Genomic DNA, 26,607 nt, shown 5'->3' on the forward strand with positions numbered 1-26,607 from the left:
CGCCCGGAGCCGAGCGGTGCAGCGGGGCGCCGGCGGAGCCCCTGAGGGGGCGGTGAGGAGCGACCGGCCCCGGCCCGCCATGGAGCAAGTGAGTCCCACCGGGACCGGACCGGACCGGACCGGGCCGGACGGGGAGAGGAGGGGAAGCCCCGGGACGGGGGCTGTACGGGACCCCCGGGGCGGGACTGGAGCCCCTCGCTGCCGCTGCCGGCCGGGAACGGGGGCGGAGAACCGCACCGACCGCTTTGGGCTTTTTTGGGGTCTCCACCGGCGCTGGGACATCCCCCGCCCCGCTCCGCCCGGGTCCGGTAGCGGGAGGCGGCGGGGGCAGCACGGGGGTGGGGTGGGGGGCAGAAATGGAGAGGCAGAGGATGGGGGTCCCTCCTCCCAAGCCGCCCCCCCGTTGCCCTCCGCGCTCGCCCGGGTGCGCTGGAGCTGCCGGCCGGCGCTGGGACAGAGCATCCCCCGAGCTCTTCGGCTTTTAAACTTTCTGAGCGGCCGGGTGAGGCTGACGGGCAAACGTCGGAGCTGCCGGAGGACGAGTGCTGGCAGAGTCGGGCTTGTTCAAATGCCACGCTTGCTCAGGCCACCTTGTGCTGACTCTTGCCGGGGTGTTGTACTTCCGTACTGGAGCTGGGCCTGGGTCAGACCGCAAGCTTGGCCATGTCCACATACCTAGCAGCCTTCCCCAAGTCTGTCCTCCTCCTCCGTCTCTGCCCGGGACAGGTTTAACTCGGAGAAGGGCAGCAGTGCTTTTCTTTCACATGTAGGTTTTCACGTCCGTGAGATCACACCCCAATAATCCATCCCTGTGCAGATTGATTAAGATGCCACAAATTTATTAGCAAGTTAAACAGGTCGTTTTCTCCCCTCATCTGGCCGTGCAATTATTCCTGCTTCCTTTCCTTAAATGAGGTTTTGCTGCTCATGCACAAAGAAAGCAAGCTCCTGGTAGGGTGGACCGCCGGAGGACTTGCGATGCCGGTAGCTGTGGCTTGTCTCTCCCCACCCCCTTATTTCAGCTCCCAACATTTGGTGGCAAGAATGAGAGCTTTTTTTAAAACAGCGGGGAGATGGCAAAGCAGCCCAAGTTGGTAGCGACTGAAAGTTGTTATTATCCGCCGGCATCCATGAAATTAATCCACAGCAGAGAAACTGCTTCCAGCTGGTGGCCGCTGGCCAAAGGGGCTTCACACCCACCCTGGCATCGACTGACCGGCTCACCGGCCACTCTTTGTTAATGATGAATGAATCCTCCAGTGATCGCTTGCGGGTGGGGGCATCAGATGCAGTTCCCCAAGTTTCACGTGGATCTGAGCAGTTTATTTCCAGTAAGATGGTTTTGCTCCTGCGGGTCAGGAAGAAGTGGAAGTGCTGACAGCCGGGCTCAGAAGATAATGTGGAAAGGGAGAGAAAGAGCCGAGGTCTGGAGATGCAGGTTGTCTCCTGGGAGGTGTTCATCCGTGCCCTGCTAGAGAGGAGTATGCAGTAAATGAGCCACTTGCTTGAAGTGAAGTTACTGTAATTGGGCAAGAGACTTCTGTGCACTATATGTAGTTTGTAAAAGCACCACTGCGATTCAGCTGTTGGGTTTTTTTTTGTGTTGGAAGACATGAAAAGTACGTGGGCTTGTGGGCCCTTAAAATACAGGGGCAGGGGAGGGGGGAAATAACCGTCTAATTGTTAAGTAAAAAGCTGTCCTGTCCCCCTAATTTGGCATCTCTGCTGAGCTGTGAAATGTATGTCTAAACCAGGCTGGAAGAGTGAAACTCATGTTTCACTTATAATGCCACTGTGATATAAATTGCAAAAATGACTCGTATGGATTGGCTTTGGGAGCGATGCCTTTGGCATGAGCCAGCAACGGGATAACTCAGTTCTTCCCTCATTTATGCTGGCTTGCTTGGCTGATGCCAGTGGGTTTCTTCTCATGGATTTACACCAGCATTAGGAATGAATCCAGGCCAAGAACATCCCGGAAAGCATATCTTAGTATTTCTTGCAAAAGGAATACCCACATAAAGCTGAATTAACAACAGCAACTCATCTCTTTGTGCTGTGCTCCGGTTTTAGTTGTGGAATCGCAGGCAGAGAGCGCAGGACGGACACAAAGCCCTGCTTTCGGTGCCCTGCCCTGGCCAACCTCCCCTTGCTGATTTGGTGCAGGGGTGGCGTAAAAATAATCTGCAAAAATGTCAGGTACCGTCTCTGAGACTTTTCTTGCTTTTGCAGGAACAAATGGTCAAGTTGCATCATCTAGTTTTTTACGCCCTTAACCTGCAGGCAAGGGATTACAGCAGCTGCACCCCATCTTGCGATGTGCTGTGTGCGTGCAAGGGGGGAGCTGCTGACCCAGAGTCCGGGCAGCTCAGCAGCCCCTGGCACCGGCAGAGAGCAGGATCGCACCAGACACCCATCACATCTGTCTTATATAGTGGGCACCAGAGGAGGCACCAGGCAGCTCAGGTTCAGGTGACTCCTGTGCAGTGCAGTGCGGGGGACAGAGCCCTTTGCTCCTGGCTGCTGTCATCTGCTGAGACCAGCACTCTCCATCTCTTCTCACCTTCCCTCTCCTGGGCTGCTCAGCTGGGGCAGTCGGGGGCTCGGCAACATGGATCCTCTCTGCGGATGCTCCCGGGTGCTGGCACAGCTGGGAAGTCCTGCCTGGTGTGGAGGGAACCCCATCCATGGCTCCCTCCAGGTGGGTGGCTCCAGCCAGGGCTCCCGAGTGGCCTGGGGAGAGGGTGAGCTGCAAAGCCAGGGCAGGTGCCATCCCCAGAAGGCTGGAGAGCTGCTGAGCCCGAGGGGAGCAGGTAGCCGAGCAGGCAGCGTGGGCTGCCAGACCAGCTCTGCCCTAGCTTTGCAGCTCTGCCTTGTGCAGAAGGGCAGGCATGAGCCCCAACTCCAACGAAAACGGTTACTGGGGCAGGTTGTTTTTTCAGAGGTAGATGTTAAGTGCTGTGTCTTCACAGGGAGTACTTTTATTTTAAAACCAGAGGAGGCAGGGTAGTTTTCACTCTGCAGAGCACCGGGAGAGGCCACGGGTAGACCTATTTGCCATGTGATTTCAGATGGCCTTTCTGCCAGGTGGGGAAAAAGAACAGCAAAAATTCATCTGTAAAGCAAAAAAAAACTCTTAAGGAGTAGAAACATTTTGGCAGCTGTTGGTCTGGAGTCACTTGAATAAACTCTTCGTGCAGCTACATCCATGCAAAACTGCTACGAGGGAGGTTAAAGTCCATGCCTGATTATCTAAAAATGACATCAAAAGGGTGCTCAATCAGGAAACGAGCAGGTCTATATTTGTGCAGCAGTTGATGTTTGCTGAAGTCGCAGATCACAACTGAATACAACTTCCTGGCAACCTAAAAAGTCAAGTTAAAAAAAAACCCAGGCAGTACCCCTCGTTTCCCGGAAAACTTTTTCATGCTCTGTCATCCTGTATTGTGGCCGTTTCAAATGCGGCTCGGTACAATTGAAATAACTTCTACAAAGGGCGCCAAGGATGTTACAGGTTTCCGCCTGATTTTCTTTTATTTGAGGTTTATTTGAGTTTCTTGTTCCCAGTCTGCACCTGAGCCTACCTGCAAAGCAAAGCCTCTTCCCGACCTTTGCAGGGATCAGAATAAGTGTGGGTACATGGGGTATTTAATCTGTTTTTCTTCTTTTTATGGGTGTGAGCTCCCTCTTTAGAGTAACAGCTCACCCTGATGGCAGCTGCTGTCCAAGGGCGTGTTCATTGGGAGTCTGGTGCATGAAAACAAATTTGTTAGCAAAGCTTTCCTCTGAATTTTTGGAGCTCATCTGTATGCACTCGCTCTGTCCTGGCCACGGGAGTGTCCAGCTCCGATTCCTTTCCATACACATGGGATTTCCTCATGTTATGAAACATGATGTCTGAGCTCCAGCCGCCCCAGTTTGTTTTGTTTGGGTTTTTTTTCCTATGAGAAGAGGTTTCATTCAGCAGCTAGCGAGGGCCGTTTGGGGATGGCTGGGGCTCTGCCTTTGTTGCGCGTCCTCTTTTTGTGCAAATATGCTGGCTTTCTGCAGCAGGATTGCTGGTATTACAGACTGGGATGTGGAGGAAACTGAGTCTGGGGGGGACAGTGGGGTTCCTGGGAGGAGGCTGGAGGATTTGGGGTTGGCCTCTCCAAGTTGTTTGTGTAAGGGGGTTTGGCTCAGCAAGGGATTCCGCTCACCTTGCTCTCGGGAAGGAGGCTTACTGAGGGGTCCATGGGGTGTTGGGAGCAGCAGGGCACTCCAAGGGAGAGGAAACAGGGATCCTGGCTTTGCAAAGGCTCTTCCAGTGCACCGGAGAGGAGGAAAACTCTCATCTGTAACCAAGTCTGCTGGTGAAGGCAGTCAGCTAATAAGCCTGACTGCCCCCGCTCACCATCTTAGGCTTCCTGTCTCCGTTTGATGAGAATATTGATATTGGATATTTCTGATGTTTTTTTCAAAGCAGGGAAGTTATGCATCTCCTGGTTTTTCCCAGGCCTGGAAAGCCAGCAGCCTCCCAGTGCAGGATGCTGGGGCTCCCCATGCTGCTGTGGGTGGGCAAGAGCAGGCTGTGACAAACAGCAAGGACCTAAAGGCAGGACAAAAAAACCCCCACCCACTCTTGGTGCTGCCTTCTCTGCCGGTCCTTCTCTCTGCCTACAAACCACACAGGAGCCTGCCGGGAACATTTTAGTGTGGATATGATGAAATTGTGGCCCTCGTGCTGTGGATTTGCCCATGGGAGTTGGTTTGGGGGCGATGACCAAACATAGAGACCTAGAGGAGAAGCTTGCAGAAGTGGCCAGGGGCTAAAATATGAGTGTTGCTACTGATGCCAGCAGGATCCGTCCCATTGGGACTCATCGGAAAGCATAAGGAGCAAAGCGGAGAGGAGGGTGCTTGTTTTCAAGGAGCACTTGGTGCACAAGCAAGCAGGGAGTACCTCCACAGAGAGAAGGAGGTGGACTTGCTGCCATTCCAGCAGTGTCCCTAGCGGTGGCCAGGGTCCATGCCCACTCCCCGGTCCTGTGGGAGCTGGTTGAGTTTTCCTCTGGAAGATGCCAGTCTTTTGCCTTGTGATGTGGTGGGGAGGGACCACGTTTGGTGCGTGCTGAGGTCTTCTCTGGGCAGGCTTTCTGACAACCTTCATTAAATGGATGGAAAGTGCTTTTGATGTAATTCCTTCTCCCTTCTGTCCTTGCAGGATACAAAGGAGGAGGTCTCAGAGAAACCAAAGTCTGCTCCAACCGCAGAGAAATACGGCTGGATTAAGAAAAGCAGTGGGGGACTCCTGGGATTGTGGAAGGATCGTTACATCCAGCTACGGAAAACACAGCTCGTGGTCTATGAGGATGAGGTATGGTCACAGCTAATGGCTGTGAATGAGGGGCAGGATCAGGCCCTTGGTGATGCACGTTCCTGTGTTTTTCACTATTTCCTCCTGCCTTTCAAAAAGGCTTCTCCACTTATCTCCAGGAAGGGTAAATGCTATAAAGAAGAGACAGCAGCTGCATTTTAGAGTATATTATGTATTATAAATATTTTAGCCAGTAAATATTTTGACAGTGCCACTGCCAAAATAAAAAAATGGGGGCAGGACATCCTGTGAGAAGGCGAACGGAGTAAAGCTTTGGGCGGAAGCAGGATATGTGCTATGCCTTTTTGGCGTTTAAAGGATAAAACTGGATTGTAGCAGGCTGACTTCCCACCTGCTGCTTGAGGGAATGGCAGGCAACCCTGCAGCTGTTTGGCACCCCTCAAGCAGCTCAAACTGTTGCTAGTCAGACTCTTCAGGGTTTTGTTTAGCCACTCATGGATGCAGGGTGAAATTGTGAGTGCTTGCTGTCCTTAAGCAGGGACACAGTCTGGATTTGGCTCATCTTTTCCCTTTACTTGAGCCAGTACTGAGCAAAGGACCCCTGGGAGCCTTGTCCTGGACTTCCCTAGATAAATTGCATGCCTTAAGTTCATGGCCTCATTTAAAGCTGTTTCCAATGAAAGGAGAAATGAGAGCCGAGCCAAATCTGTCCTGCATCTTCATGCGAGAAGGATGAGAAGTACATGGCTGGTTCTGCCAGGCTGCAAAGGTGGCTCTTGCCTGAGTCAGGCCCTCAGTTCCTGGGCTGGAGGGGGCTTCTGCAAGAGCAGAGTTTGCCCCAAAAGTTAGAAATTATGGTGCAGAGGACAAGCTACAACCAAGAGAGGTTTGAGATTAGGGGTGGGTAAGTCGTAAGCCCTGCTGGTATATGGTGGCTAGAAGTTCATGTGTGCACCAGGGTGGAGGAGGGTTTCTCATTGCCTGGTCTGCCTGAGGACCACGTGCTTGTGCAGTGTCTGACAGAAGGGGATCTGGGTCATTCGTGGGCATCAGGATGACATAAAACCAAAATCATGTAAAGCCTCTGTGCAGCCTATCAAGGGAAGAATGGGGAAACGTTTCAGCAGCTGCATTGCTGCAATGGTTTCAGGAACAACAGGACTGACAAATGAGTTTGGTTCTCTTTTTTTTTTAAAACATACTATTGCCTAATAAAGAAGTTTTGGTATAAACAGTTTAGGTTAAAGGGTATTACCTCCTCCCATATGCTGAACCCTCCTGCTCTTCCTGAATCCCAAAGCTTTTTGGAGGCATTTGTTCTTAGTTTTGAAATGTCATGAAGAGTGCAAGAGTAGTGAAAGGAGAAGTCAATGTCAGGTGATGAGCCTCTTGGAAGGCAGGCAAAGTGGTGGGGCTTTCTCTTAGGCAGAGAGATGCAGCCTGGTCCTGCAAATGGTCGACTCCTGCAGATTGCTTCCCAGTGCCCTGGACACCTGTTGACTCCAGCTGAAGCTTCAGGAGCTCACAGATTCAAAATCTATAAATGTGACGTAGGTTTTTTTAAAGGGCATGCCTTTAAAAACAAGATATATGCAGGCTCTCATTACCACAAGGGAGAAGGAGGCTTTTAAAGTAAGATTAATATTCACAGATGTTCAGAAGAAGGAAAAGTCCCAATCATTTAAAGGGTTATTTTATTATCTCAACAAGGAAAATGGCATTTGTAACAACCAGGCGTAACGTTTTCTGGTAGCTTGCGGATTGAGGTAACATCCTGTAATAAATTGCATCTGTAAGCTACAGTAGCTACAAGGTCCCATTATTGTAAATAAGGGATCATGTTAATATCTATAGGCTATTAAACTGGCTTACAGTGAAGTCAAATATCTTAGGAGAGGAAATTGCTACAAAATTATCTGGTAGCACAATAGGATAGCATGTGATTGTGCAGACTTACTACAGGGGAACTAAAGGAAATGGCAATTTTCTGCACTCAGGAGGGGTCCTGTTGCCACAGAATTGAGGCAGTTCATGTTTATTACTGTATTTATCTTCCTTTAACGTGAGTTAGGGCAGTGTTGCTGTCTCCGTCTTACAATTGGAGAACTGAGTTTTTGAGATGAGAAGGGCCTTGCCCAATGTCAAAGGAGAGTCTGTGGTGCAGCGTGCTATGGTGGCTTTTATTTCTGGAGCTCCAGCTGCCGTTTTCCCCACTGTACCTTCTCCACATACCTGCCCTGCTTTGTGTGACCCTGGAGACAGACACAGCATCCCAGACGATCCACAAGCTGAGACATTTTAAAATGGGATTGTTCAGTGCTTGCTGAATTGGGGCCCTAGAAAAAGAAAGGAGATAAAGCTTCAGGTAACAGAAATACAAGCATCTTTCCATATGTATCCTAAGTTAGACCTAAATGGGTTAAATGGGAGGGAGGTCGGCTTCCATGTGGGAGGGCAGGTTTAGAGACTGAGTATTTCAACTTGTCTAAGCCCATCGGATTTCCAGGAACTGAGCTAGTTGTGCTTTTATCATCCCTCCTGTGTTTCAGCCCTTCACGAAGAGGTGCTAATATTGCCTTTAGCAGTTGTTTCATATGCAGACACACTTTTTTATGCAATTGCATGAGGTGGGCTGCACTTGTTGCTGAGGTTTGTGTGTGCAAAATAAGAGCGGAGGTGATGGCCAACGCAAGATGCAGGCAATAATTTTGTACTGTGTCACCGGAAAGTACAGTCTGAGCACAACGCGAATACTGTATTTATCATCATCAATAGCAATCTCCTGGAATGTGCTCCCCACCTGCCCACGGAGTGTGTTTCCCATATTGCGTCTGTTAGTCAGGCTTTGGTTTGGTTTAAAGCGGAGCTACCTCCTGAAGACAAATTGCAAATGGTATTGTATTACCTGGAGCAGATGGGGGGTGAAAGTCATCCCACTGGGCTTCAGGTTTCTTTCAGCGGATGTGAAATGAAGGGAGATGGATTTCTTGTTATCTGCTGTGCCTCCATCTACAGGACCCCACAGCTGTACCCTCATGTAAACTAAGAACCAAGCAGGCACGTTATTTCCTAATGGGTTTTCTTGTTTTCTTGTCTCTGCATATTCTTGCCAGGATAAAAATTAAGCCTTGCAAAACTACAGAGGGCATCTGAAGAACAGGCAGTCCTATGCAGAGAGACTACACAGATCAGTATCATCACTCCATGGATTAGAGAGCATCAGGCTTGGGTTTGGGTTTTTTTTTTCCCTAAACAGTGCAGCTAGTGGTTAGAGTTGGTTTTTTGTTGTTTTGGGGTTTTCTTAAGTGTATTATTTGACAGGGAAAAGATAATAGACAAAGGGTCTTCTAGAGACCAGAGGATCCACTCAGCATTTAGCAGTGGTGCAGTTAACATCTGGATTTTGCCCCTGGTAAAGTGATAGCAATGTATACCAAAAAGTGATTTATTAAAATGCTTTGAGATCCTCAGATGGAGAAGTAAATTATTATTTCAGGCAGTCTAGACATTGTACGCTGAATGGAGGGGCACAGCCCATGAATGTGTGTCAGTGCAGAGGTCTTTGTTGGAAATTATACCTTCATATAAATAAAAATTTCAGTGGGTCTTTTTCCCCCTTTGTATCAACTTTTTGCTAAGGAAATTGTTTGCCAAGTGTGATTCTTTGGTTAAGCGCGTGCATTACTATGTTTAGGTGTTCAGTAGTTTTCTTCTTAAGGGCCAAGCTTTCAGACACATACATGTTTAAGTTGCAGCATCTGCTCCGTGAATAGCTAATGGAATGGGTTTTCTGCATTAAATCATGAATGTAGGGGTTTCTGTACCAGAATTTTAAATGTCTTATTGATTGTCCCTTACAGCAAGCACAAAAGCAATTTAAAAAACAAGCCCTAAAATCTGTAGAGGAAAAGAGAAAGGTGGCGTGAAGAGAATTCCCTGCCTTGATCAGCAGCGAATGCAGGGCCGTGGGACAACCCTGCGAGCTGTGTGCTGCCAGGAGGTGTGACCACTGTGTGCGGACTCAACCTTTGTGTCTCAGGATGATGTAAAAGGATTGCTTTAACTTCTGTGGGACACTAGAGACCAAATGGGGTGGTAGCTTGTCCAGAACACGTGTCTGAGATCCGTGTATGAGGGCAGGACTCTGGAGGTGACCTTGTGTCTGCGTGATGCTGAGTATCCTCCAGGTCCCAGGAGGCTGAAGGGACCTGGAGACCTGCAGCAGGGTTGGGTCTTCTGGTCTTTATCTTAGTGGTGCAGGGCAAACATAAAGGATCTGTTTGTGACCCAGGTAGGCTCACAGAGATGAGATGGCTGCATGCAAAGGGTAAAAAAGAGAAAAAAGCCCCATTCTGGCACTCCCTGAACTCAGATGCTTTTCCTTTGCTCTCAGACATGAAGTTTTCTTATTTCTGTGGCTGCTTTCTTCCTTGCCTTCCCTGAAGACGATAACTTGCTTGAGAAGTTCAGTTCTCTGAGATGAAGGAGCCATAGCTTGCACAGTCAAGCCAGTGCCCGGGGTCCGGCACATCCCTGTCCTTGCTGCCCTTGTTCCCTGGCCAGACCATAGTCCCCAGAGCCTCCCCAGGGAGGAGAGGGGCAGCTGGAAGGCAAGAAGCAATGTCACAGCAAAACCACAGCTCTCCACCCTGCCGAGTCCTTCTTGTCCCCCAGCTCAGTGCTCGGCTGTTCTTAGGAAGCAGAGGACAGCTTGCACGGGATCAAAGGGAAGGTTCCCCTCCAAGGGGCAGGAAGGATGGCGTGGACAAGGAGGGTGACACGGAGCCACTGGGCTATGCTGGGGACAGAGCTGCTCTCGAGAGTGGGGAGGGTGGGCAGGAGTCTTCGTGCTGGTCTCCAGTCAGAGCGCTGCCAAGCCGCCTACATCCTGAGCCCAGCAAACTTTCACGTCGGAGCTGGTAACGACACCGGCCGTGCGGCAGTGCTGTGATGTGGGCGGTCGTCCACCAAAGGCCCGGATGAGATCACCCATCCCTGAGGCATGTATTCCTGACCTCACCCTTCTCTGTCATTTGTTGGCCGCTGAGGGGTTATTATTTCCATCCCTGTCCTTTTGCAGTGACATTGCGATACCAGGATTGCAGCAGGAGCCTTGTGCCTTCAAAGGGCTCCGTAACATCAGCAGGATTTTATCTGCTAGGTTTTAGGTTTGGGCAGGATTAATCTCCTCCTCCTAGTATACATTTTCGCAGTTCTCTGGTCACGTTCACCCATTCAGCGTTAAATGAAATAAACAGTAATGTCATTAAAATAATAAACCTAAATTAGATCCACGCATCCCTTGGTGGCTCAGAACTTGCTCTGTGTATCGGCATTGGTTCTGCCAGGCCTCCATCCCCAGATAGGAGGGTTAAAAAAACCTAAACAGAGCCTCAGCTCTGCACAGCAACTTAAATGTCAAGTGGTAAAGGGAGGAAATTCCCTGCAGCCCACTTCCCTCTGAACTCTCCATTCCCTGCCTCCAGCCACGCAGCAGCTTCCTGGCTACGACACGTTTCCTCATCCCACACTCCCTCTCTGCTCAGGAATTGCTAAATACAAACTCGTACGGGTATGAGGAGCTGCCTTGGGGATGGTCATGGCCAGCAGTTTTAATTCAGGATGGTAACAGAGAGGTTCATGAGGCATGCTGACCGTAGCTCTGCGATTCTCACTGCTTATTTGTGTAATGCTTAGCAAAAGGGAGCTTTGGTCTCTTCTGGGCTACTGAGACATGAAGAATATTATCTGCCTGGTGTTATGCTGCAACTCCTATTAGGGATGGTGCTCCGCAGCTGAACTGAGCCACGCAGCACGTGTGGAATTTTAGTTATGTTACTGGGAGAAATGAGCCAAGATCGTGGCCGGCAGTCATCAGTGGAGATACACAGAGATAAATATTCCCCACCGAGACGCTGGCCCTGACAGTTTTGCTGGCTGTACGGGACCATATTTCCAATCCTAAGCATTTTGACAGCTCAGAGCGTGGCTGCAAAAGGAGCACATCCCAGTCGCACGTGGCTCCCACTGACCTTGCTGAGGCTCAGCACAGTGGCAGGGCTGGCCTCTTATCTCCTCTCTGCCTTGGGTTTCCGGGGGCTGCTGGGACCGTTGTCATGCTTGCGTTGTCTTTCCCGTGAAAAAGCAGAATAACTCCCGCATTCATTGTGGGTCGGAGGTAATGTCACCAAGCTACGGTGAAGCATGGGGAACGCTCTGAGATGATGCCAGGAAGGTTTATAAAAGTGCATCATGTTATTCCTCCTTCCTATGCCAGGACTGACAGCACATTCTCAGCCTGTGGCTCGGACCCGATGATGGGCAAAGACCTTCCCACCTTGTTTCTGGCTGCAGATCCCTGGATGAGGCCAAGAGAGACGGCAGAAGCTGGTGTTGCTGTCCACAACATGTTATTTGCTCAGCCGCTGTGGACCACTAGCCACAAATTGGCCTGTAGCGTAAAGACTAGGGTGTTTTCTTAGTGAGATGGCAGCCTGATTTATAGGGCCTTGCTGTCTGGATGCAGGTTATTTTTAAGGCAGGAGAGCTTTTAGACAGATGCAAGGGGAAGACATGCAGAGTTTGATGGTATATGATTGATTTCAGTGCCTCCTATTCATAATAATGTTTCATTCCCTCTCTGCAGGATGAACAGAAGTGCATAGAAACAGTGGAACTGGAGAGTTATGACAAGTGCCAGGAACTGCGTGCACTACTAAAAAAGAAAAACCGTTTCATTTTAATCCGCTCCCCGGGTAAGAAGGTAGGATTGCCTTTCTCATCACCCTCAAGTCTGCTAACTCCAAAATGAGTTCCCAGGCAGCTGCGCCCAGAGCAGATGAAAGGCTCTGAGATTTAGCTCTTTGGCAGCTGGGAGAAATGACCTAAAACTGTGAATGGTCTACAGTGTGTAAGGAGGAACGCTACTTGTAGACTTTCTTCTTGTCAGGGGAAAAGGGTCTTCCTGCAACTCAACTTTTTCCTCTTGATATTTTTCCTGCCTTATCATTTTCTTTCTTCCAGTACTCCCTGAGCAGTGGAGAATGACCATTCCCTGTGGATTCCCCCATGTGCTCTGGGCGAGGAAGTGTCCCTGTCCCAGCTGTACATGCTGCAGCTTTGCCCAAGTTCCAGTGAAATCAATGATCCCAATCCATGTACTGAGACAGTTGCTGGAGTTGGAACCGTTGATCTGAGAAACTCCAGTGCAAAGTTACTTGCAGCCAAACAGTTCCTAGGAGAAAAGATTTAATTTGCAGAATTCATGAAACTCTACATCTTTAGCTTCCTGCACAGCATCTGCTTAGATCCAGAACCTAACAACCAGGCTGGTGTTGCAAAGAAGCTATACATCCATCTGAGCACTGACTGTATGCTTGCCTTACTTCCTATGTAGGTTCATCATCACTACACATCTTTGGAAGTTCTTAGCTCCTACTTACATGCTACCCATTTCAGCATCTTTATGGGCTGGGATGCTTCTGTTGTTGCTTTGAGGCATGACACTTTGACTTACTTCTAATTTCAATGTGATTTTACTGGCCTAAGAGGTCTTACTAAATCTCCCCATGAAAATCTGAGAGGGACAGAACATATTTATTTCCATAAGAATGTGAACAGGCAAAAATACTAACTTGCCTGCATTCCCCCATCTCCATTTTGTTTAAATAAATGGAGATTGTTTAGGCCTTGTTGTCATTGTTGCTTATTCTTTCACTCCAGTCACTTAGTGTTTATTCGTATAAGACTCCAGCTGAGTTCAGAGCATCATTGTGCTAAACTTCATTCAAAACAACAAAACAAGGATTATCCTTCCCCAAAACACTCACATGGACCAGGGTGGGGGTGGAGAGTGAAGGTGAATGATATTTGTTTTGCAAGTAGGCGCAGTCTGTATTGGGGAGAAAAGTGATGTTAAACACCATGCACCAAAGTGATGATAGCCTGGAAATTTGCGCCCTGGGCTAATGAGCTCCCGCCCCACACCAGATTCTGGAGCAATGAGTCTCCCCAGTCAAAGTGGAGGTTTAGCATTTGCTTTGTAACTTGATTAATCAGAAATAATGTCAATTTTAGATCAAAAGTGGCTAATCCTGGCAGGCTTGGTGTGTTTTCTAGAGGGTGGGTCAATAACTACAAGTGGACACCTATTCCCAGGGAGGCGAATAAAAGCCTGAGTGCTCAGAGGTGGGTGGCACAGTAGGAATTATTATTATCTGTAAGTTACTTAGACGTGTGTAATAGCTGCAGATGTCTCTGCATTGCTGCATGAATCAAGACAGGGTGTGAGACCTGTTCCTAAACCTTTCATTTCTTGCTAGGAGAAAGATATGCCCAAACTGTGTCCCAAAAGGGTAACTTCATCTTTTTGGCATGCTGGCAAGTTTACAGCTCCCCTGATTTTCATGCCACTGATTAAATGGAGACCTAGATAGAGGATACTTTTTATAAGGCTCTTTTGGTGAAAGGAAAGGCTTTTATAAATGAGAAGTTCCCTGTTTGTAGCTCCCCTCCCACCCTCGTTTTGGCTGGGAATCTGGTGAGGGTGTTGACACACAACATACTTTGGCAGATGTTAGAACAGGCTTCAATTAGGAGGCCAATATACACAACTGTCCTTCTTCTGTTTTGAAATTGCAGCTGTGGCGATATATATCAGCTAAACATTTTCCATTTGGGAGGCTTGCTGCCATCCACAGTTTAAAATCACCCTGTGAGCTGCCTTACCAAGCCTTGCCAGATCTTGCTAGCGTTTTTTTGCCCCCTCTCCTGAGCACAATGCTGAGGAATGCAGAAAGCCAGTGAGTTTGTGGGACTTATGAACAAGCTAGGAAAGGCCATTTCTGTTTCAGTGCGCAAATAGGAGTTTCCCTGTTGAAAACAGGGAGCCCAGTTTAGCTGTAGGGTGATCCTGGTTTAAATCTTGGATGGGATATTCTTGAAGAGCAGAGAGCATGAATCAGTCAGTTATAACTAATCTGCAACTAGAGTTGCACCCAAATAACTAAGTTGCCTTGCTAAACACTGGTCTTTGATGGATGTAGCCCAGATTCTGCTTGCCCTGTTCACAAGGATGACATTTTTGTTAAGCTGTGACAATATGAGCATGTCACATGCCTGCACTGGTGTGGAGCTGAAACGAAGTGCTGCTGGAAGTGTGCAAAAGACCCCTTCTGCTTAGAAATCTCAAATGCTTCATTCCACCTGCAGCAATTAAATGAAAACTGTTGGATGCAGAGAGCTGAGTGTGTAAGAAAGGGCAGCAGACTTGGCCCAGAGACTTTAAAACATACTCACGATGCAAAAAGCAGTGTAAATGATGCTTGGTGTACACTGCCTAGAGACTACAGAGATTGGCACAAGTCTGGTATTCAGCAGGTCTGAAAGCCTTCAGCTGCAGAGAAGTCTTAAGAATGGGAAGAAAGAGGGTGGTAGTAAGGGAAAGAGGCCATGAGCAAGCACTGCAGCTCCCCACACGTCCTTTTGTAGCATGGCCAGCCACAAAGTCTGCACCTGTGGTCAGGGGTGGAAACTTCCATTGCTTATTTTCCCTTAGTCGACTTTGGAGGTACCTGCAGCCGCTTCCACCAGGGGCCCTGCCTGGAAGCTGCAATAGATCGCAGCAAGGCACCTTTGCCCTGTGCATGGAGGAGTCTGCTCCTGTGGTCTGCCAGTTTGGCAGAGATGCTGCATTATTCCCGGGTTTGAGGTAGCTCTTGGTTCAGCTACAGAAAACCACAAGAATCACCTAACTGACAGTCCTTTGGCTTCTACTTTTCCCTCCATGATCTAACCTGACAAAGTCATGTAGAAGAAGGCAGGAGATGACCTCACGTCTGGCAGATGATAGACTCTGGTGCACTCTTGGTAGTTTAAGATGTTACTGACCCAGCTCTGCTCTGGCTTCTGCTGGAGGTGACCAGCCTGTACGAAAAGTCAGCAGAAGGGAACACATTCCCACACCTAAACCAGCAGTTCACAAGCAGTTCACAGTGCAGTTTAGCAAAGCCCCACTGAACTGAAGTCAGTACCAGGCTTTGCACTGAAACAGCTGAGGAGCAAGCACAGGTTTCTGTAGCCCACCTCTCTTGCAGATCAGCAGCATCTAGCAGAATTGCTCAGCAAAGAGCTAGTGTTGGTAAAGGTCTTAAACTGCAGCTATGCTATTCTCCAGAGCTTGTCTGTTAAATCATTTAGTGCAGGTATAACAGACTGACCCCAGGAACACTTCTCTTTCCTGGAAAGCAGGGTCAGCATAGCCATAAGACTGTCACTGCTTGAAGAGACTGATGTGTCCAAGACATGAAGCAATCGAGGAGACTGTGGTTGCTGCTGCCACAGACAGCGACCCTTGTGTGAGCCTCTTGTTCCATGCTATCTAGCCAGTGATTCAGCAGGAGCTGACTGGCTGTGCTGTGCTCCGAGTTAACTGACAGTAAATTGCGTAGTCTGTATTCATGCCTTACAATGGTCACTATCACATTAGGTTTAGCCATGACAGCTTTTCCTGGCACACCAGCCTGTTGTTTATGGCATGACTCAGTCTCAGCTGGCTTAGCAAGAAGGAGAGCAAATGTGTTACCCTGCCTGCTGCCCTTATACTGGTGTCACAACTCTCTACCTTAAATTGCTGCTGGAGAACAGACCATGCTTAACGTTTTGTGGGAAGTATCCATCTTCAGGTACATCCTTTGATATCTGTGAATATGCAAATGAGTAAAAATACAGTCAAGATAAATTCATTTGTTCCTTGTTTGTAGAGGACCTGGGCATCTCAGGCTAGTGTACAGAGCCCCAGTGGCAGGCAGGACTGAGACCCAACTCCTCCAGCTCCTTTCTGCCTCTCCTCTGCAGCTGTCTGCTTTATAGAGAGCTTCCATCCCACTTTGGGTTAGCTTCCTCTCCCCAGTGCTGTGGCTGAGGATGCCAGCCACAGATGAATGCAGACAGACAATGCAACAAATTGGCTGGTAGCATCCTGAGCACAAGCCTCAGAGCCCCAGCAGCCTGACTCTTCCTTGGTATCTGTGGGTATTGTTCTAAAAAGGAGAAAAAAGTTTTCAAACAAAGATAACTGGGCATACTGGGAAGAACCTGCTGCGAGCCTCAGGGCTGCCCCTCTGTGTCACAGCCCCAGGGACTTGCGCAAGCAGGGAGCAGGGCTGCAGCGGCATGAGTCTGACATTGCCCACGCTGCCCCATCGCAGGGAGCGGGGTCCCACGCAACGTGCTGCTTGTCCTCTCTTGCCCAGCCCTTTGGGCAACTGGAGGGCTCTTTCTGCTGCTGCCTTGGGAGCATCTTTCCACGAGTCCCTTTGCCTCACCATCCATTGCGCCTGTGTTTGGTGGCCCCAGCGGTTGGTCAGCATTACACTGTGAGGCAGAGGGTTGTGTGCAGGAGGGACATCTCAGCTTCTCATTAATGACAAACCATCCCCCTGAGGCTTCGTTCTGCCCTGCTGCAGGGTTGCTGACACCAGCACTTAGTCACAGGCTTGGAAGCTTTATTTGGGTGCCGAGAATGAGGCACAGAAAGTGGCATTGGAAGAGGAAGCTTGAAGCGAGGCAGGAATCCTTCCCTTGAACAACATGTACGGAGATTTCTAAACCCTGGTGCAGGCTGCCAGGTCTTTGCCAGGCAGTGCAGCAGCTCAGCTGCTCACAAGTAGAGCTTTCTCATAAGCTTTCATAATCACAAAGCTTTGGGGCAAAATCGTTTCCAAACAAAAAAAGTTTTTAAGCACACACAAAAACAGGCCTGCTTGGACTAAAACAAAATCTGGCTGTCGCTCTGTTTTGGAGCTTTGCCTTCCCTTAGGTTCCCTGCTTAGCGTGGCCCTTCTGTGCCCCAGACAAAGGGCTCTTTTTCTAGTGGGCTGTGGTTCAGGCCCTAACCTCTCCTCTGAGCTCTCAGGAAGACATGTGGTCCCGTCACCTTATGTGCAAACTAATCGAATAAATAATCTTTCCCCAGATTGCTTCTTAACTCCCTGCTTGCCACGCTGGTTGTGAGAGTCTGGCACTTTGTCACTGTGACGTGCAGATGTAAAACCATGTAACTGAAGCGAGGAATAAATGCAGAAGGGCAGGACAGTTGATTTCTACCTAAACAGTAGGAGTGGGTGTAAGGAGATCAAGCTTTAGTTCTGCAGAATTTCTGATGGTACCTTCAGAAGTTGCTGAGACCCAAAACAGTTGCTGCTTTGTTGTGCCATAAATAAAACAGGGAGCTGCTAAGAGCATTCAACTGTCAGTCACTATTAGCTTTGTCACCCTCATTTTATATAGTCCCTGTTTTATATAGACCCTGCTGTGATTTCAGAATGTGAGGCCTCATTTACAAAAAGACTGGGACTACAATTGCTCTTGAAGGCAATGGGAAGGTGGAAAATACCGATAGGATGTTAAATACCCGAAAAGACTATTCCAAACAAGACCCCACTAGTATGTGTTTTGAATGAGCCTCTCTGTAGCTCACTTCCCCACCTGTAAGAGGTGGATAATTTCAGTTGCTCTGAAAAGTAATTTGTGAAGACCCCAGATAATTGTATTGATAAGCAGCAAAGAAGAGATTATCAGGGGAATCAGTAATTCTGTTTTCAGGACAGGGCTTGAGCAGAGTGCAATCAATAAGACATATTGACCCATGAGGATAAAACACACGATGGGATAGCTCAGTAAGAAGTGCCGCCCCTGTCATTGGGGATGGTACTGGGAGGAATATGCACAGCAGGCCGAGTTAGGACTGCCCCAGCAATGTTGAGATTGTCTAATTTTTAAGTTCTTGATTTTGCAACTTTGATGATGTTCTTTAGCACAAGAGTATTTCTGTGTGCCTGTGCATTCCGGATTAGGGCACTGCATGCAGCTATTTCGATCCAAGCCAGTCTGCCATGGAGTCACCTGTAATGTGACAATGATATTTCTCTCAGCTGAAGTGTATGCTAGGGCAAAGCTACATAATACTGGTGAGGTGCTCAGAGAACACAGCAGTGAAATAAGTAACACCTAACCTATTTTCCCTGCTGTGGTCAAGAAGAGATTCAAAACACTGAGCAAAGCCACGGGACTACCCTGGAGGAAGGGGAGAGCTGGCTAGCTGGAGGACAGGCCATACAATCACCCACTGCTCCCTCCTTATTTGTGTCTCATGCTTCTTGCCAGCTCCCTCTTGTATGGCCAACTCTTCCCTTCTTGTTAGGATAGCTATTCAAACCTCAGAAAGTGTATGTCTGTAGCGTTCACTGCTGTATTTCTTCATTTGCAAACAGAAAAAATATGGTTAATTTTTTCCCATACATTGCCCTTATGCCTCATCACGTCTGTGCTCAGCTGAATTGGGGTTAGTGCAGCCAAGGTCAGAGCCCCAGGTTCCCGTATCAGTTCTGTTGTGCAGAGCTGCAGGAACAGGGAAGCAGGCAGAGCCTGCTGCATGCAGCCTTCCCGTTGCTTGCAGCGTGGGGGGAAGTTGGAAATAAAGTACTTTATTGCATCTGAACCAGCACAAACTGACTTGGACTTTCAGTCTCACTCTATACACAATGTGACCATTTGCTGTACAAACAACTTGCTGCTGCTCTAGGAGCTATTCCCAGTGTTCTGCAGAAGGAAGAAACTCTTACTTTCTCACTACTTTAGTTACTAGTTGCAAAAATAAAACTGCAACAACAAGCTGTTCAGCATAACAAAATCCTGTTCATGGGAGCTGTGAAGTGAAGTATTTGCCAAAGCACAAAGGAATCTGTAGTTTAAACACAGGCTGGAACTGAATGTTATATAGAAAATGAAGTGATACATAGAGAGCAGAGAGCTACCTCTCTTGTCCTGACAAGGAATGCTTCGGCAAAATTGTCTCTGCTCTTGCAGGTTCATGATATCAAATTTCAAGCTCCAACTTTGGAAGAAAAGGAATCGTGGATAAAAGCACTTAATGAAGGGATCAATAGAGGCAAAAACAAAGTATTTGATGAGGTAAGAGAAACAGTTTTCAAAGTCCTGTATTTCTGTGTCAGTTCTCATCCACTGCTTTTTTAGCTAAAAGCAGAACTTGCCTGAGCCCCCCTGCTCCCTGTCCCTGCATGCCAGCCATGGTCGAAGGAAAGAGAAAGATGGTATTCAAGGTAAACCAGGTCGCATCCCCACAGGCTGGGAGCTTTTAGCCACTTCAGCTCCCAGCCCAAGAAGGTAGAACATGTAGAGAGCCCTTTGCAGCATCCTACATATTGCTGCCTTTCCCTCTCTCCTGGCCAGGGTTAGATGCAGGGAGGCAGGGGCAGCTGGTTGAGTAGATGTTGTGCCGGCGGGATGGCCTGTGCTGCTAAGAGCTAACAACTCAGCAAGAGGCCCACAAGACACAAGAGCTCACCAAAGTCAGTGGGAGATGGTCTGGTGGCTTCAGTAGGTTTGGGATCAGCGAATAGAGGGGTGTTCCCCTTTCCTGATGGAAATGGCTAGTGCGGAGAAGCAACTGCAGCGCTGAGTTGTGTAGAGCTGGGGCTGCAGCCTGGAGAGCCTCATCTTCCCCATGCTGCCATGATCCTCATCACCAAGCAGCCTGGAAACGGAGGTATTTGGTTAGGACATAGCCCCGTCTTCAAGACTGGAAAAATCTGAAGTGACTCAGTCCACCAGCTATTCCGCCTGCAGTCTGGCGAGAAGTCTAGTGGAAAGTTACTCCATGGCACTGGCCAAACCTGCCTGCCTCTCAGCTGGCTCCAGCACACCTGCATTCCCAAATTCTCCTCCCATCCTGCTGCGTAGAGGGAAGGATGAAAATTGCACATCCTAGAGCCTGACTAAACCTTGCTCCCTGTTAGCTTGTAAATCAGCCATGAACTAAACCAAAGAAGCAGTATCTATTCTGCAGTTGTTTCAGTAACTGAAAGGAAGTGCACAAAACCACCATCACAGGAATGACACAAGAAGAAATGGGCAGGGTAACGAGGGGACGAAGCAATTGGCAAGATCTGTTTAGCAAAGGAAACCAAAGCAATGAGTAAAAGTTTTGAGAAAAGGGCTAAGCGCTGCAGATACTTCACTAAAGATGCGAACTCTGAGAGCTTGGGCTTTGCTTTTATTTAGCAGAGGGCAAAAGCAGGAGGAGAGGCTGAAACATGCTGCTTTTTGCCAAGGCAAATGGCACTCAGTGTCAGGGCTTTGCTGGTAGTGGGGTGTAGCAGTTCCTCGGGCCCTTGGACCAAGTGGGAAGCAGCATGTGGAATTAAAGGGACCGGCTGGGACCAGCAGCAGCCTTATAATATAAATATAAATAATATAAAACCTAGCAGCAGAGAGCTTAGCAGCCCGGTCTGGTCTCATGTTTCAGCAGGTGGAAGATGTGATGTCCTACAATGCAATGCTGTCCAGCCCTTGCTGGAGGGACCCCACGCCGGCTCAGAGCTGCCTGGAGTAGCACGGCAAATGGCTCTCCAGTGGGCAGTGAACTCTGCACAGCCCCTCAGCAGCACGGCAAGGTGGGATCTCAGGTCAACTCCCTGCCCTGTGGCCTGGGGTTATTGTCCTGAGGAGGACCCGGGTCCTCAGAGGGAGCCAGCCTCTAATTCTCATTCATTCCAGTAAGGATCAAACCTCAGATTTAATGCGTTTCCGCACTGGCCAGGCACAAGCTAAAGGGTCAAGCCCCCAGCTGGCTTGGATTAGCTGTTCTCCACTGAAAGAGCTGTAAAACCACTCTGCCATATCAGCCAGGGATTGGTACCCATTTTTTCCCTCTAAATCCTTATTTCACCCGTGCCAGCTTTCCTATTGTACAAACTTGTGGTACAAAGGCCAGCAAACCAGGACACGCTGACGTTTCACCATCTCCAGTCACTGGTGCTGCTCTCTGCATGGAGCAGAGTCCAGCCCTCAGCCACCACAGCATGGGTGGGTGGGCAGTCACAGAGCCAGCACAGAGAAATACCTGCCAGAGGGCTGGGACCTCCCTCCCCATGTGCGGGAGGCAGTGGATTTCTCATCTGATTCCAGGAAATAAATTTGTTAATGCAGCTAGAGTTGCAATTAATCCAGGTCACTGCTCACACCTTCTCTTCAGCATCCTGCAGTTATTAGAAATGTAGAAGGGAAGGTCTGTAACAAAGCACTGCTGATACAGTTCACAGTCAGGTCACGGTTATTAATGAGCTTTCACCTCTAAGATGGCAACAGCAATTTCGGCACTGTGCTCTGCCATATGCAGGAGCGAGTCCAAGCCCAGGCTGCAGCAAGGACAACAAAGCTGCCTTGTGTCCTTCCTTCCCTGCCCCTTAGGTAGAGGGGAGGTTAGCCGTCACAAACCTCTGAAGGTTCGATGCTTTGCTTTTTTAGATAAACACAGCTCTATATATAGGACAGATACCTTAAATATCCATCACGTACATGCAGGGCTTTGCAGGCGGGCTGTAACTAAGGTCTGAGGCAAAGACTGTAGTCGTGAAATATTCATCCAAATGCGGCATCCTTTCGTGTGTGACAGTGAGAACTTTACAGACATATCCTGAGAAATTAATGACCCTATTCCTTTTTTCTTTCCTCCCTCTTCCCCCTTTCAAAGGTAAAAGTAGACGAGAGCCTTTCCTTGGACCACGTAACTCGGGACAGAGTGAAAATGACCCATGGACGCAGGCCACCCACAAGAAGTCACCTGAAGGAGGTAAGTGCACCCACCCTGGGGTGAGCCATCTCCCCAGCTGGAATCACCAAGAGCTGCTCCTTCCACTTAGGTACAAAACTCCAGGTACAAACAGCCCAGAGAAAGCTGACAAAGGAAACAGCTTCCTCTGGGAAAGACTGTGCCAGCACCTCTCTAACGAAGTTCCAGGTTCCCCTAGATCTGTAGCTGCTGCAACACATTACAATATATTTAGCTTTCCATAACTCACGAGCTGCTTCACCGTCTGCAGCCATTATAGTTTCACTTTAATCAGAAGAGACCGAAGCTCCTACATTTATTTTCTAAGAAGTGATGATTTTGTAGCCACAGTGGTCTGAAGGTAGAAGAACTGCATGGTCTGTGGGGAGAAGCTGTATTTTTTATTAAGCTAACTGGAAAAAGCAGACAAGCTTTCAAGCTTACAAGCCCTTGCTTAGGTCTGAAACAGAATACATTATTCTCCCAGGCACTTTTATGGACTAGCCTGTCTACTCTTAACTGATTTTCTGGATCTGTCACTTAAAAAAAAAAAAAAGAAAAGAAAGAAAAAGCACCACAAGATAAACCTGCAGTTCATTTCCATGGAAGAGGTTCTTACTAATGTTTGATTCCTGTGATTTATGAAAAAGTTTCCACAGACAGACTGATATTTTAGCAGAGCATTAATCTCAACCAAGGAAGGTTTTTAAATCAAACCTTGTTTCTTCAAACTTCCAAGACTCTGACTTATGTGTCTGCACAGCACACAGATGACCCTTGTGCAGAAAATGAGATGCCCCGAGACTTTTTACTTTGCATAGAAATGGAGGGTGTCTCTTCTATAGAAAAGCATGGGAATGAATCATAGATTCCCATCCACTCCTCCAGAAAACTGCAGAAGAAAACATGACAAAAGTCACAGCAGCGATGAAGTGTGGATTCTCTGTTGCCTAATATGGGTTTGGTAAGGTAGGAAGCCCTTCCCTAGGCACTAAAAAGATCTTTCTCCCCTGCTCAGCTCACTATTTTCATGAGATGCCTCCAACAGTAATATCCATAAGGCCTCTCACCTTCAGCCAAATTCAGGGGAGACTAGCTTACAAATTCAGACACAGTAATGAAGGGAAAGGGAGGGGATACAGCCTGCAGAAAGATGTGTATCACGGCTGCTGGCTGCAGTATTGTGAAGGAAATGGGATGAACAATGATTTTCAGTGCCAAAGCAGGCCAGGTGAGGACGGGTCAGGGCCAAGCCTCCAGGATGCAGCTTGCCTCTGCCTCTCTGATGGGCTGGAAAGGCAAAGAGAGACTTTAACTAAATTTTCTGCACTGCAGGAGTCTGGCCCTGGCTGCAGCTACGCCTTCGTGTGGTTTTGGGTTCCATTACACAGGAACTGTCACTGCATTTCTCCCTCTCGGGCACTGAGCTTACACACTGCAATGTCTTTACTAAGTCCATCCTTTTTAGGACCCCCCCCCCACTAGAGTGCTTTGCACACAGCCTGTGGTTTGAAGGAGGTTTAACCAGCTGACGCTTGGCCCCAGTAAGACAGGGATGACATCGGGTTGGAGGAAGCAAGCAGAAGGCAATGGTATTACAATAGTATCCCTGGCCAAGCAATCTAAAGATCAACTTGTTTTATATGTTCAAGTAAAAATACGACAGTTGCAAAAGCAGAAAGCAGGTGTGCTTCGGGTAGGCATGCTGTAAACGAAGGGCTAGAGGGATCCAGCTACCACAGGATAAAGAATTAAATTATGGCAGAGCTGACCGCTTAGCACCCACAAGAAATAAGGTTATTGTGGAACAGGCTTTGAGACGTTCTTCTCAAAGGAAGTAGTAAAATAAGTTCTGTGCTTTTGTCCTAATTCTTGATTGCTTATGGTTATTGGCTTTGATATTCTCGTGCAAGCTGCTGCACTATCAGGCAGAAAATAACTTGGCAGCTAAATGCTCATGACATTCACAGAACATGTTGGTCTGGGGAAAAAGCGGGCCTATACAGGGGGATGGAAGTGCTTCGCTCGATGCATTCAAGATTTGCTGCAATGTATGTCACTTGACCCAACTTTCTTGTTTGTTGGGTGAAATGTTTGGGACTCGTGATTATCATAGCTCATTAAATTTTAGCAGAGCAGATCACACTGGGTTTCACTTACCAGATTAACGCTGGTAGAGCTGGCTACTGCTGTTAAAGGGTAGTACAGGGTGATGCTGCATGGAAGAAGCGCAACCTCCATAGATTGCTCTTGAGCTACAGAAAAAGCTGCTCTTAAAAGAGCACCGTTTTTGTTATCAGTCAGATTCTCCTTGCAGTTTTGACAGATTTAAGTATAAATAGGGTGAATGTGTGAAGCAGTAACCCCTTGCTTGCCATGCTGGTTGTAAGGGTCTTGCACTTTACCTTGAAGTTAAAGGATGGACACAGGATTGATGATGGGATAGATAGTGAAAAAGTTCTCTCTTGTATTTCAGGCTGCCAAGTCTACATCAGATGGTATCCTGCGACTAGATCTGGATATAGTAGACAATGGACCGCCAAACTTTGATTCCACTATCAGGGAAAGTGACAATGCACCACCTCAGAAAGAAACTCCAAAGCCACCTATGCCACCCACAAAACCCACTGGCGCAAAAGAAAACCAAGATGCAGAGAACAATCTTCCTGAGCAGGAACATAAAAAACCTCTGTCTCCTCTGTTGCCTCCAGATAAGAAGCTTAAGGAAGGCATAGCATCAAAGGACAATGTAAATGCCAAGGAAGAGGACTCTGTAGGCCCAGAGGAGAATGTGGAAGGATCCCAAGCACCAAATGAGGAGAACAAAAATAACCTCATTGACGTCAGCAACAGGGGCATAGCAAAAGCTCCAATTCCTCCTCCTAAGAGTGTGCCAGACAAGCTAAAAGTAGCTTGGGACCAACCAGTCCCTGAGCCTGAAAACACAGAAGACTTGAAATCATCAGGAGATAGTAGCAAAGACAACCTTGCTGAGATTGCCACTGCAGATGTTACAAAGCCCCCTGTTCCTCCTAAGGTCCTGTCAGAAAAAATGCTAGCCACAATGAACTCCAGCCATGGTGACCTGGAAGCTGGTGGCTGGGAAGACCTGGAGTCTGGCAGCTCCAAGCCCCCAGTGAACGGGATCGCAGCAGGTGAGGTAGCAGAGGTCACATCCCCAACAGCTGAAACTGAAGAAGGAAATGGGAGAACTTCTGCTGAGAAGGAAGAGCAAACTTCAGCAGAAGAGATAGAGACTTCCTTAGCTACAGAAACAGGCCATGCAAGTGTCAAAGGAACTATTGAGAAGCAAGGGTCTGTAGAAAGTGCTTCAGGTCTCAAACTTCGCAGTTCTTCTCTGGGAGACTTGCTGTCTGATAGCAAAAATACACAGAGAGCACCTCCAGGCCAAGGTTTCCCGAAGGATTCCCATCAACACTTAGCTAAAATGGAGGAGAAAGTTGCTAATGAAAGGGAAAAGACAGAAAAACTTCTGCAGAAGGTTTTACGTCAAGGGTTGGAAAAGGCCCAGGAGGGGAATGGACCCCCAGTGATGGCAGAGACATTACTGAATGAGGCAGTAGAACAACTTCGGCAAGCTACACAAGTTTTGCAAGAAATAAAAGGTCTTGGAGAACTGAAAAAAGAAGCAACACAGAAACAGAAAGAAAAGCAAAAGGATCTAGTGACTCTTTATAGGAGAAGTGCTCCCTGACATAGTCTTCAAAGAGACTTCTTTCTCAAAATGAAAGCTAAACATTTGCCATTTATGATTTGTACCGTTGCTAGGCCAGTGTTTAAAAGGTGGTGTTTTGCTGTGCACACACCACGTTTATGGGACAGAATCGAGCTTTGAATTATAGCATCTTTCTCTCTTTCTTCTTGCTGTACATACCAGTCCAGTTCTAATCCTCTTAGCACAGCAGAAGGTTACAGGACGTTGAACGGTTTCAAAAATGTGAATGCTCTTTAAGGACTCTGTCCAAAGTCCTTTCAATGGATCAGGCCTTAAAAATTACTGGTAATCAAACCAAGCCAGATTTTTGAAAGGAGCAGAATGGCTATTCTAGCAAAAGCCCCTGTCTGTCTGTATTTACAGACAAGCAGATACCAGATTACACTGGCACCTATCTGGTTTTCCCAGTTAAATCATTTAAGGATAAATGTAGTCAGTGTTTGTTCACTTGCTGGCAAGGTTTACCAGACCACCTGGCCCAGTGACATCTAGGAATGTAAATATAAATGGTTTAATCTTCTCCAAAGATACTCATAAAACCACATCCACAGTTAAAAAGTGACCTCACACAGAGGCAAACAAAACTGGCCAACTCCTGACTACAAGTAGTGTCCTCAGATGTGAGGCAGCTCCACGAAGGCGCTCTTCTGAGTCTGGCTGTGCAGAGCTTTACATGTGCTAAGCACTGCATGAGTGAATGCAAGTCTCAATGCATCATTGCCAGGCAAGTATTCATTGTTCCTGTTTCATTAATAAGGAAATTGAGGCAACAAGGTTACACTTGGCCTTTGAAAGAGTGTCTTCTAGGAGCACAACACGTTCATTATTGAGGACCATACCTGTCTGGTAACTCTGAATCCTCTCATCCTAGTTGGGAACAATTAGCCAGGCATTTGGAGAACTTGTGTTCAGGAGATCCCTAGG

The 26,607-nt window shown here is 48.0% G+C and overlaps 1 protein-coding gene across 1 annotated transcript; it reads left to right on the plus strand.

Moving 5' to 3' along the window:
• Positions 1-31: 31 nt before the first annotated feature.
• Positions 32-26,607, plus strand: PLEKHO2 (pleckstrin homology domain containing, family O member 2). The gene is made up of 6 exons (XM_010572053.1): positions 32-88; positions 5,204-5,356; positions 11,964-12,080; positions 19,184-19,288; positions 21,870-21,968; positions 24,424-26,607. The coding sequence occupies exons 1-6, from the start codon at positions 80-82 to the stop codon at positions 25,660-25,662; spliced, it is 1,722 nt and encodes a 573-aa protein (XP_010570355.1). The 5' UTR covers positions 32-79; the 3' UTR covers positions 25,663-26,607.

This window comes from Haliaeetus leucocephalus, unplaced genomic scaffold, assembly GCF_000737465.1.
Source record: "Haliaeetus leucocephalus isolate CR32 unplaced genomic scaffold, Haliaeetus_leucocephalus-4.0 Scaffold339, whole genome shotgun sequence".
NCBI classification, from domain to species: domain Eukaryota; kingdom Metazoa; phylum Chordata; class Aves; order Accipitriformes; family Accipitridae; genus Haliaeetus; species Haliaeetus leucocephalus.